The 13382-nt window shown below is 43.7% G+C and overlaps 1 protein-coding gene across 1 annotated transcript in view; it reads right to left on the bottom strand.

The window, feature by feature from the left end:
- Positions 1–1448: 1448 nt before the first annotated feature.
- LOC141047154 (uncharacterized) overlaps positions 1449–13382 on the bottom strand; it is a 59761-nt gene continuing 47827 nt past the window's right edge. Inside the window, exon 2 of the mRNA XM_073542112.1 lies at positions 1449–3717. Coding sequence (XP_073398213.1) covers positions 2692–3717 — 1026 coding nt within the window. The 3' untranslated portion in view covers positions 1449–2691. The remainder of the gene's footprint in view (positions 3718–13382) is intronic.

Raw genomic sequence — 13382 nt, 5'->3', positions numbered from 1 at the left:
AGAGCCCGACATGAGTGCCTTCTTGCTACACTATCTGCAACATGATCCCCGCATAGTTATGATTAGGAATAATGCTGACTGCTGGGTTGCCACTTTATTAGATCCACATTATAAAAACAAATTTTGCCAGATGATTCCTGCCCTAGAAAGGGAACAGTGAATGCTGGAGTATCGAAACACGCTTTTACACAACCTTAGGAGAGCTTTTCCCCAAGACAGCAGTGAATCACACCGTTCACATCGCAGCTGTAGACTTCCAACCTCCGGACCGTCAATTCTTCAACGCCAAAACATTAGCAGCAGCAGCGGTGGAAGTAGAAGCAATTTCTGTGAGTCCTTTGACACTTTTTTAGGCCAACGCATGACGTGGGTTACTTGCTTACGTATTTTACCCAAAATATTAACTAACACCTCTATTTTGTATGTGTTTTTTGCACTTTATTTTTTAGGGTGCAGTTGGGCCCATTCAGTCTTGTAAACTGTGGTGTCTGTTCACATTGGATGCAGTTGGATGGCGCTAGGCAGCCCGCCTAATCTAATAGTATGGGCGTAACTAATAGGCTGTTAGCCTGGATGCTGTGCATTACCATTGTGTGAACAGCGCCGCATACAAGTCTTCATTGTGCATTAATATACCAAGTAACCGCCCCTCTATACATTGGTAGGTTGTGAGCGGTTGTCTCATCGGTATTCTTGCACCTGTGTTGCCCCCATCCTAACTATATGGGCCCACTCACCCTGATAGTGCATTTGTTTGGAGGTCTGGGCAGGTCGGCATCTCTGCCTTTTTGCTGTGGTTTTGAACATTTGACATTTGCCTGAATTTTTATATCTACACATGATTTACATATTATATTTTCTTGTCTTAACTCTATACTATTTAACATTATAAGCTGTGTATTTTTGTAATTATTTGTACGTATACATGATTAATTACCACTTCTGTCTCTGTAAAAACAATCCCCTTTAACCCCTTTCTGACATCGGGTGTAAATGTACGCTGATATCGGACTCCCTCCTTTTGATGTGGGCCCCGGCGCTGAGCCCACATCTTTTCTCGCACATGATAGGTCAGAAACCCCGCACTTCAGTGACCGTCATGTGATCGCGGGTCACCGATGGGTTGACATGACAACCAGAGGTCTCCAGCAGACCTCTATGGTTGTCACTGCTGGATCCTATGAGTGCTGCCCAGTGGTTGGCGCTCATAGCAAGTAAGCAACTCTGCTACATGCAGGTGATCGGCTCTGCTACATACAGGCAATGCTCAGATCGGGTTATAGCAGCTTCTAGCCTCCCATTGAGACTATTGAAGCATGCCTGTGGAGACATTGGGTGGTCAGCGCGTACCCCGGTCCGCTGGCCGAAACCACATGGATCAGGGATCGTCCCACCGAACGCCGGCTCTCCCTTTAACATGGGCATAACGCTACTCAGACAACACACAGTGAGGGTAAAACAGTGTGGCAATGCTTTATTGAAGGCTTTACCACAAAACAGGCAGATAACACATAGAACAGTCACAGCAAAATACCCAACAGAGTGCACATTACAGAGTCTCACCCTTCCGCTGATTCGCTCCCAGGGTCGCTACCCCACCTGTGGCACGCACAGAGAGGCGGTAACAACAAGCATAGGAAGATGACAATCCATACAGTCCATACAAGGTAAAAGGCCAGTTGATCGGAGGATCACAACCTGGCTTCTCCAAACGTGTCCATTGTTCAGCGATGGTGAATGGAGCAGTTCTGTATTCTTCCAAGGCTAAAAACCCCTAGGGTGTTTCTCTGTAGAATGATAGATTTGAGTCCCTCATAATGTAAAAACTATACGAAGTATATAGTTTGAAGTCTGGGATCTGACAATATGTGGCTATTTTTCTGATTTGAATAACATGATACATGATTTAAGTTTTTTTGTCTAGTCTCGCTTGAATATAGATCAATATTAAATGTCACCTGATAAGTCACCTTTGGTGAGGACAAAGAAACCCGTAGAAATGAGAGGCTTGGAGATTGTGTATATGTCACCTCACCCTATATACTGAGATGTGGGGTACATGTTTTTTCTATTAGTCACCTTCTGACTAACCTTCAGGGGGTGAATTATGGGTATAGTGTATATTTGGAATTGATAAAGTTTAGTTTTATCCTTTTGTCAGCAAACATGAGGAATGACAAGAGACAACCCATTTAAGAAGATTCAATTTTGGTTAAAACTATTCCAACATTATGAACATAAAAAAAGGCTTCTCCCCTATGTGACATCTCTAAATATTTAACACATAAAAAAAAATGAAAAAGGCTTCTCTTCTGTGTGACTGCTCTGATGTCTAACAAGAAGCACTTTCTGGTTAAAATATTTCCCACATTTTGAACAGGAAAAAGGCTTCTCTTGTGTGAGTTCTCTGGTGAGGTGGCTCAATGGTTAGCACTGCAGCCTTGCAGCACTGTAGTTCTGAGTTTAATTCCCACCAAGGAAAACATCTGCAAGGAGTTTGTATGTTCTCGTGTTTACGTGGGTTTCCTCCCACATTGCAAAGACATACTGACAGGGAATTTACATTGTGAGCCCCATTGGGAACAGCGATGATAATGTGTGCAAACTGTAAACGGCTGCGGAATATGTTATCGCTATATAAAAAGAAAGATTATTATTAAGATTCCATTTCTGGTTAAAACATTTCCCACATTATGAACAGGAAAAAGGCTTCTCCCCTGTGTGAGTTCTATGGTGAGTAACAAAATGTGATTTACTTGCAAAACGTTTCCCACATTCTGAGCAGGAAAAAAGTTTCACTCCTGTGTGAGTTCTCTTGTGCTTAACACAATGTGATTTATGTGCAAAACATTTCCCACATTCTGAACAGGAAAAAGGCTTCTCCCCTGTATGAGTTCTCCGGTGGGAAACAAAACTTGTTTTCTGAGCAAAACATTTTCCACATTCTGAACAAGAAAAAGGCTTCTCACCTGTGTGAGTTCTATGGTGAGTAACAAGTTCTGATTTCTGATTAAAACATTTCCCACATTCTGAACAGGAAAAAGGCTTCTCCCCTGTGTGAGTTCTCTGGTGAGTAACAAAATTTGATTTACGTGCAAAACATTTCCCACATTCTGAACAGGAAAAAGGCTTCTCCCCTGTGTGAGTTCTCTGATGAGTAACAAAATGTGATCTTTGGTTAAAACATTTCCCACATTCTGAACATGAAAAAGGCTTCTCACCTGTGTGAGTTCTCTGGTGAGTAACAAAATTTGATTTACATGCAAAATATTTCCCACATTCTGAACAGGAAAAAGGCTTCTCCCCTGTGTGAGTTTTATGGTGAGTAACAAAATGTGATTTACGTGCAAAACATTTCCCACATTCTGAACAGGAAAAAGGCTTCTCCCCTGTGTGAGTTCTCTGGTGAGTAACAAAATGTGATTTCCATGTAAAATATTTCCCACATTCTGAACATGAAAATGGCTTCTTTCCTTTAGGAGCAGTTTGTTTTTTAATGCCTCTTTTGTGACTTTGATTTTCCTTAGTAGTCGGTAATGAATCAGAAGATGGGACCTGTTTCATAGGATCAGATGACAGATCTTTGCTGTGAATGGATGATGGCATATCTGGAGTAATGGCATTCACTTCAGTTGTATCTTGTAGGATCTCAAGATCATCAGATTTAAAAATTGAAGATGTCAGCTGTCCCTCTGATCTCCTGGTACAGTCATCTGCTAAGATAAAAAACAATTATTATTTTTAATAAAATATCCGAATTTTATATTTTTGAACATTTCTACTTAAACTGTCCATAAAAATGGCAAGCTATGTAAAAAACGTTATTTATCAAGACAATGACAGTTCACCGTCTAATAGAAAACCTTGTTGGATGAACCAGTAGTGTGCAGTGTTCAACTGTTTGGTTTCTTTTTATTCAATATTTGGGAGGCAGAATGAACAATCAGTGTTATGTAGGCGAAAATAATACCAATTCTCATCTTACAAAAAACCAAGTCCCCACTCAGGTCCATCATCTGTCAATGGAAAAACAGAGGTTCCCACACTATTAGTGGCTCAAAGGCTGTTGAAAAGCAACAGAGTTTCTATAAACCAATCCAGCAAAATCCGCTCTCACTTCGGAGTCTTGCAGTGTGCGCAAACAACATTTAGGATCCCTGTATTTAGCAATATTATAGTGAGAAGAATCCACTTAATTTGCGGTGTCTCCTGGAGAACAATCTGGGCACTATGTGCTGGGTAATAAAATGGCAAATGAGTAATTTTCACTTTCCAACATCCACTGCGTGTTAATTTCCGGGAAGTGGCTGTGGAGTCAAAATATTCACTCCTCCTACACATGTGGTCAAAGTTGTTGGTACTTGTCGTTTGATGACAAAAAACCTACAATGGTCACAGAAATAGCTTGAATCTGTCAAAAGTAATAAATAAAAAATCTATGAAAATTAACAAATGAAAGTCAGACATTGCTTTTCGGCCATGCTTCCACAGAATTTAAAAAAAAATAAAACTCATGAAATAGGCCTGGGCAGAAATGATGGTTCCTTAACTGAAATATTTTGCTGCACAACCTTTTGAGGCAATCACTGCAATCAAATGATTTCTGCAACTGTCAAGGAGACTTCTGCACCTCTCGACAGGTATTTTGGATCACTCTTGAAGAGCAACTGCTCCAGTTGTCTCGTGTTTGAAGGTTGCCTTTTCCAGACGGCATGTTTCATCTCTTTCCAAAGATGCTCAATAGGATTTAGGTCTGGGCTCACAGAAGACCACTTCAGAATAGTCCAATGATTTCCTCAAGGCCATTCTTGCATGTTTTTAGCTGTGTATTTTGTGTTGTTATCTTGTTGCAAGACCCATGACCTGCGACTGAGACCAAGCTTTCTGATACAGGGCAGCACATTTCTCTCTAGAATCCCTTGATAGTCTTGAGATTTCATTGTTCCCTGCACACATTCTAGACACCCTGTGCCAGATGCAGCAAAGTACTCACGGAACATAACAGAACCTCCTCCATGTTTCACATTAGGGACAGTGTTCTTTTCGTGATATGCTTCATTTTTCCATCTGAGAACATAGAGCTGATGTGCTTTGCCAAAAAGTTCCATTTTTGTCTCATCTGTCCATAGGACATTCTCCCAGAAGCTTTGTGGCTTGTCAACATATAGTTTGTCAAATTCCAGTCTGGTTTTTTTGTGATTATTTTCAATAATGGTGTCCTCCTTGGTCGTCTCCCATAAAGTTTACTTTGGCTCATACAACGACGGATTGTGCGATCTGACACTGATGTTTCTGGAGCTTGAAGTTCACCTATAATCTGTTTAGAAGTTTTCTGGGCTCTTTTGTTACCATTCGTATTATCCGTCTCTTGGATTTGTCATCAGTTTTCCTCCTGCGGCCACCTCCAGGGAGGTTGGCTACAGTCCCATGGAGCTTACATTCCTGAATAATATGTGCAACTATACTCACAAGAACATCGAGCTGCTTGGAGATGGTCTTATAACTTTTACCTTTAACAGGTGTCTATAATTTTCTTTCTCATCTCCTGAGACAACTCTTTCCTTCGCTTCCTCTGGTCCATGTTGAGTGTGATACACACCATGTCACCACACAGCACAGTGAGTATCTGTAGTCTCTATACAGGCCACTCACTGATTCCAAGATTGTAAACACCTGTGATGCTAATTAGTGGACACACCGCGATTTCACATGTCCCTTTTATCACATTATTTTCAGGGGTTCCATCATTTCTGTCCAGGCCTATTTCATGAGTTTTATTTAAAAAAAAAAATATCTGTAGAAGGGGTAACAACAATTTTGACCACGTGTGTATAGATTATAACACTCAGTGAAATAATTTATAAAATGGAATCACTTTATGGGGATTTCAACTATTCTGGTTTTCTGTCATTTAGTTATATTAGGGCTTCTGCATATGGTGTGTCCAATCTCATCTGGGATCTGTTCCTGCTGTACAGCTGGAGTAATCTTCTCCCTACTTAAGCCAATTGGAGAGTACCACACCCTACTAAAGCGCAAAGCACATGGCCGGAATATGCCAGACACAGCGCTGTTCTCCTCTGGTTCAGTCCTCTGTGCTCAGCTTGCGGCTTGTGTATTTGTTTCCTGCTGTGACCGTGGCCCGTTTACTGACTACTCTTGTGTCTTCTGATTCTGTATTCTGTCCTTCTGGTTCTGACCCAGCTACCTGACTATTCTTACCATCTAACACCACAGAATAGCAGGTAACACCATGGTACAAGCCTAGGGGTCCCTGTGTAAGTCCAGATTCCATGTGAGGGTGTTAAACGGCGATGAGCAAGGCAATCCTTGGGATATAGAAAGCAGATAAGATAGAGCCAAACATGTTCATGGTGGACATCTTTTGAGCTGCCAGGTGACCATGAACAGTGCTCCCAATACATTGTGTCTGCAAACTATTCCAGCTAGATCTGCATTCAAATAGCTAAATGGCGCTCCTTCCCTTCTGAACACTGCCATGTGCCCAGACAGTAGTGTATAATCGTATATAGGGTATAGTGTGAAGCTGGAAAATAATTTGTAAGATCCATCTGTTTTCTATTATCCTTTGTGAAGAATTCCAAACTTATCACCACATAAAGTGACACACGTCAGATATTAATAATGGGGCCTGATTAAGAACACAAAACTGGCTGCGGGAAGAGGTTAAATCAGAGGATTTTAGACACTACTGTAATCAAACACTGTGACTATAGACAATAACATCTACTGAAATGATCAAACTCCACAGTCTCCATCAGTAATAAATGAGCAGCTAGTGGTGAAACCTCTCTGGGTAATTAGAGTATGGGGCTCGGTGACGTCACAATCTAAACTATCGTAAGCTCCAATATTTTCTGTCAGATGAGTTTCAAGAAGAAATATTACACATTTATAGAGAACTGTGTATAATAGTGCAGAGCTGAGATGTCTTAAAGGGAACCTGTCAGCAGGATTGTGCTCAGTAACCTACAGACACTGTCAGGTCGGCACCGTTATACCGATTACAGTGATACCTGGTGATGAAATCCGTCTTGTGGTTGTTGTGTAATCTGTATTTGTAGTTTTCAGTTAATGAGATTCTCGTGCTCTGGGGCGGGGCTCGGCTGTGGGTGGGGCTTTATGTGGTGCTCTGATTACATATTCATCTGTATTGGCCTATGACAGGTCGCTGACCCCTCACTGACCTGCCCCCCATTATTACATTGCATATAATAGCACTGATATTATTGTTGATAATGCCTATAATATTGTGGCTATTGTGAGGCTTAGGAAAAAATTACATCCAGCACAATGTCACCGGTGATGGCGGCGCCTGCGCAGTAGCCTCTATAAGTAAGAGATAAAGGCTACTGGACAGGGGCCGGTGGTGACATAAAATCTCAGCTTTTATTCTTCCTCCAATACCCACAACGCGTTTCTACGGTCACAGCCGTCTTCCTCAGGTGGAATGAAGGAAGCATCAATTATTACAGCCTTTGTAGATAGCCCTAGTTGGAACAACCCACAATCCTATGTGACCTCCCCCTGGTATTGCGCGTTAACCCTTACATCCCCAATAAAAACACTGTGAAAAAAATATTCGTTAAACAATCATTATACATTTTGCAGGTTATGACATTCAGCCTCATCAATATTCCATGGGACACTTTCTCCCTCAACTGCTCTATGGGTTTCCTTAAATGATTGATATCTAAGAGAGATTCCCTGGCAGAAATAGCACTTGAGGGTGCCAGACACCTGAGGGAAAATTTGGAGATTTTGTCTTTGTCATCGGAATTTAGGACTTATGATGTAGGACTGAGAACCAAACTGAATAAATCTGAGGAAGATCTAATAAAGAGAAAAGCTGCCAAACTAAGGAGGGATAGGAAGGAGAACTCAGGGAGTGGGAATAGTCATGAAAAAGCAGAGGCTATGGATACTGGTGAATTTATGATATCCGAGGGGGGAAATGGTAATCAATCATCAAGCATTAATAATAATTATGAAAAAAAGGAGGAGAAAAATTATAAAGATGCCAGGAAGGATGAATCCTTTTCTATTTTAACATCTGAAAAACAAAGGGCTCACTCTGAGGAACAGAGGAGCAAACTGATTAATGGTCTGAGTAAAAGAAATACAAAATGGATTAATACAAACTGGAATGGGAAGGATGGGACTAGCACTGAAGGTAATAAGAGGAAAAATAGCAATAGGAATGAGGGAGGGTCTGGCAATCATACAGTACCAACAGAAATATCTAATTGTTCACCAATAAAACTGCGGGGAATATGCAAACCATTCTGGAGACCTCTGAAACACCGATGCAGGGGGAAGATATTATTTCAAGTGGCTTCACCAAAAAGGAAAAGAGAAATACAGATGGCACTCACCGGGTTAAAATCTGCTTTATTCTATTTCTTTAAAACATCGGCAAATTGTTCAATCTGACAGAAAAAGAGGTCAGACTGTTCTGGACTCACAATTCTCTTCAATCTTATGTGGAAGCAGGCAGAGTCCCGCGAGGCGTAAGGATTTTTAAAGAGCATCACATTTCAGAGAGGAGCCGTTATTTTTGGCTGAATGGCAAAAAATATTTTTGGAATGTTCAGAAAAATTAATGAAATTGGTTTATGAGTTTAATATGAAAAGTGACACTCAATTAAAAAAAACAAGGATGAGGTCAAATCTAGACTAACGGATCCACAGTGGTTATCCCTGAATAAGAAAAGGACCCTAAATTGATGACCATTCAGGCGAATGTGAAACAGGTCAAAAGGGACAAATGTATCCGTGACAAAAGTGATTATGACTCCAACCGCATTTTTTCATGGAATAAAAATAAGAATGAACATGAGAGTGGGAAACCACAAAGGTTCTTTCATTACAAGAGAAAATGGAATTAGACTTACCGGTAATTCGGTTTCTAGAAACCTTCCACGACAGCATAGGAGGATGTCTCCACGCCCTAATGGGGGACAGGAAGCGCGAGAGGTTAAAAGGTCCCACCCACCTCCCTCTCAACAGTGACTTATAACTGATTACCATAGCACCGGTTACCTTAAGATTCTCAGAATTTGTCCAAGAATGCAGGGAGGGAAATAGTGGTGTCGTGGAAGGTTTCTAGAAACCAAAATTACCGGTAAGTCTAATTCCATTTTCACTAGCAACCTTCCACGACAGCATAGGAGGCATAACAACCTATACTGCACTAGGGGGGGGGGGACAACGGCCTGAAGAACTTTTCGGCCAAAGACTAGATCCCTGTTGGACACAAGGTCCAACCTGTAGTGTTTAGTGAAAGTATGTAAGGAGGACCAGGTTGCTGCCTTACAAATCTGCTCTGAAGATGCACCTGCCCTCTCAGCCCATGAAGTAGAGGTAGATCGTGTTGTATGCGCTTTGATCCCAGCAGAGGGAGTGATGTTTTGCGCCAGGTATGCTTCAGAGATAGCCTTTTTAATCCAATTGGCAATGGTGTTCTTTGCCACCTTCTTTCCTCTGTTTGGACCAGAGGTATGGATAAATAGGTTGTGGTCGATTCTATATGGTTTGGTGTACTCCAAGTAGTGGAGAAATATACGTCTTACATCCAGCGTGTGAAACATCTCCTCTTAGGGGTTTGCTGGGTTTTGGCAGAATGAAGGTAGAATTATTTTCTGAGACCTATGAAAGTCAGACACAACCTTTGGTAGAAAAGATGGATCAAGAGAGAGAACTATGGAATCGTCTCTAACTGTTAGGTAGGGTTCCTTGACAGAGAGCTTGAAGCTCTCCTACTCGCCTTGCTGAGGTTATTGCTATAAGGAAGGCTACTTTATAGGTGAGGAGCTGAGAAGTACAGGATGACAGAGGCTCAAAGGGTGATTGAGTGAGTCCCATAAGCACCACATTCAAGTCCCATGGCGGAACAGAAACTAGTTTTTTTGGATGTAGCCTAGCGGCAGATGTCATGAATCTTCTTATCCACCTGTGGTTAGCCAAGTCACAGTCAAACATAGAGCTTAATGCTGATACCTATACTTTCAGTGTGCTAGGTTTTAGACCTAGTTCCAGCCCCCTCTGTAAGAAATCCAGGATACAGGAAATGTTAGGGTTCTCTGGGTCGGGAAGGTCTGGCAGACACCATGAGGAGAATTTTTTCCATATTTTATTATATATGGCAATGGTGACCGGCTTCCGAGATTTCTGGAGGGTTTTAATTACCGCCTCTGATAGCCCCTTGGCCCTCAAGATCTGGGCCTCAGAAACCAGGCCGCTAACCTCATTCCCCGGAGGTTTGGGTGATATAGAGGGCCCTGCAAGAGAAGGTCTTCTTCTATGGGTAGGATAAATGGCCCGTCTACCTGTAGTTCTGTGATTAGTGAATACCAGCTCTTTGGCCATAGCGGAGTTACTAGAATGGTTGGGGTCTGATCCTCCCTGATTTTCCTCAGGGTTGCAGCAAGGATTGGAACTGGCAGGAAGGCATATGCCAGATGGAACCTCCACCTGTGGGCGAAGGCGTCCACTCCCAGGGATCTGTCCCTGGGGTTCAGGGAGTAGTCCCTCACTTGAGCATTCTCTCCTGAGGCTAGTAGGTCCACCTCCAGGAGGCCCCACCTGCTGACTAGTGTTTGAAAGATTCTTCCATTCAGGGTCCACTCGCCGGGCTGGATGCGTTTTCTGCTCAGGAACTCTACCTGAAGATTGGCCGTACCCTTCAGGTGGACCGCTGTCAGTGAATGGAGGTGTCTTTCGGCCCAGCAAAATATTCGGCCTGAGAGGCCCTCCAGGTCGCTGGATCTTGTGCCGCCCTGGTGCCTGAGATGTGCCACTGTTGTTATGTTGTCCGAGTAGACTCTGATATGTTGGTCTTGGACCAGGTGTCTTGCTGCCAGGAGAGCTTCCTCCACTGCCTTCAGCTCCCTGAAGTTTGAGGATCTTGCACTCATTTTCTGCCTCCATAACCCTTAGAATGGCTGTCGAGACACTACGGCTCCCCAGACTTATTTTCTGGTGTCTGTCGTTACTGTAACCAAGGGGATCTGGGACCAGTTAATTCCCCTGCACAGGTTTTTGCGGTCCATCCACCATGCTAGCGAAGCCCTCACTATTCCTGGGGTCTGGACTCTTTTGTTCAGGCAGGTATGATCCCTGTTCCAGTTTCTTAAGATATGGGACTGGAGTGTTCTGGAGTGGGCCTGCGCCCAGGGCACCTACTGGATGCAGGAGGTCATTAACTCTAGTATGGACATGGCTGACCTGAGGGTCGGGGACCTCTGACCCCTGAAATCTGAGACTCTTGACATTACTGATCTCTGATGTTCCTCCGGTAGGAAGGACATTTGATTCTTTGAATCTAGTAGGATTCCCAAGAATTGTACCTCCTGAGAGGGTTGAATTTGTGATTTCTTTATATTTGGGATCCACCCCAATGATTGGAGAATGTCCAGAGTCTGGGCTACCTGGTCTTCCAGGGTCTGGTAGGAGAACCCTATTATCAGTAGGTCATCCAGGTAAGGTACAATAGATATACCCCGGCTTCTGATGTAGGACACAGCTTCTGTCATAATTTTGGAAAACACTCGAGGGGCAGAGGATATTCCGAAGGGAAGCACATTGTATTGAAAGTGCTTGACTTCCGGACCCTTACGAATCGCAAACCTCAGATACTTCTTGTGGGAAGGATGTATGGGGATGTGGAAATAAGCATCCTTCAGATCTATGGTTGCCATGAAGTACGACGGCCCTATCAGTGGAATGGCGGTCTTTACTGACTCCATCTTGAATTTGAGGTATGCAATGTGTCGGTTGAGGCCTTTCAGATTTACTATTCTTGCCTCCCCTGTGGGCTTTTTTACTAGGAACAATCTGGAATAATGCCCCCTTCCTTGTTCCTCCACAGGGACCCGAGAGATGGCATTTGAGTGTAGAAGCCGAATGTCGGATTTTAGTGCTGGGGTCTCCCGAGGTGGTAGGGAGGTAACTCTTATACCCCGCGGGGGGGGGATTCGAGCTCTAGCAGTAGACCCTCTCTGATCACACTGAGGACCCAGGGGCTGTTGGAAATCAACTGCCAAGAAGGAAAAAACCTTGAAAGCCTTCCCCGACTGGGGTCGAGTCATTGTTTTTCTTGTGATTGCTGCTGCTGCTGCTGGGGGACCAGGATGTTCCTGCCTCTCCCTTTAGCGTAGCTCCATCTTCCCGTCTTTCCCTTTCCTCGCGGTTGGGATGACTGACTCTGGGGGGCTCGAAAAAGATGCTTTCTTGTGGTCCTCTGCTCTGGAAGCACCTTCTTTTTATCTGTGGCCTTTTCTAGAATTTCATCTAAGGCCGGGCCGAAGACATGTTCACCTTTGAAGGGTAAAGAGCAGAGTTTAACCTTGGATGTAAAGTCCCCGCTCCATGTTTTAAGCCAGAGGGCCCGCCTGGCGGAATTTGACTGGACCATAGCCCTGGCAGAGGCATGGATCATCTCCATTGATGCATCTGCCAGGAAACCCGTAGCTCTCTGCAAGATAGGGAGGGAGTTAAGGAGGTCACTCCTTGAGGTACCACGAGAAATATGGCTCTCTAGCTCCTCAATCCATTGGAAGGGGGACCTAGAGACACAAGTGGATACGATTCCTGATTTTAAAGTAAAGGCAGAGGTTTCCCAGGCTTTTCTTAGGAGGCTTTCTGCTTTACGGTCCATCGGGTCTCTAAGCTGGGATACATCATCAAACGGCAGAACCGTCTTTTTTACCACCCTTGCCACCTGGACATCAACTTTCGGGATGTCCCATTTAAATTCCTTTCCCTCCAGGGGAAATCTATGTCGGATTTCTGAAGGGGCCGAGTAGCGTTTTTCCGGATACTCCCATTCCTGGGAAATCATATTTGCTACGCTCCTGTGAACTGGAAAACATGTTCGTTTAGGCCCCTCATATCCGCCGAACATGCGATCCTGTGCTGTCTGCGTGACGGGTTCGTCCTCTAGGCCCATAGTTGCACGTACTGCACTGACCAGCTCTTCCACATATTCCGTGAAAAGGAGGCACTTCCTAGTGTCGGCTGACCTAGAGGTTACCGGTTGTTCCCAATTCTCGGATCCCGAATTGTATGATCTTTCTGATTCGGACCCGAATCGTCTATTTGAATTTTCCATTTTTTTTGGGGGTGGTGAGCCCACAATCGGAGGGAGTGGAGGTGGTGGAGGGGGGGGAAGGGCAGCTAAAGAGGTTTGAACCTGATGGGTAACCAAGCTGCGGATTTCGTCGATCAAAGACGGGTGCTCAGCCCTAACCACCTTATCCTTTGTCGATCAATGACAGATGCTCAGCCCTAACCACCTTATCCGTGCAAGCTTGACATAGCTTCTCCCAATTTGAGGGAAGTTTTGTGCTGCATATTGCACA

This window comes from Dendrobates tinctorius, unplaced genomic scaffold (genome assembly GCF_039654945.1).
Source record: "Dendrobates tinctorius isolate UK_male_01 unplaced genomic scaffold, ASM3965494v1 ptg000126l, whole genome shotgun sequence".
Taxonomy (NCBI): Eukaryota; Metazoa; Chordata; class Amphibia; order Anura; family Dendrobatidae; genus Dendrobates; species Dendrobates tinctorius.
Note: the sequence above shows the minus strand (reverse complement) of the source record. Positions and strands in the feature narration are given on the sequence as shown.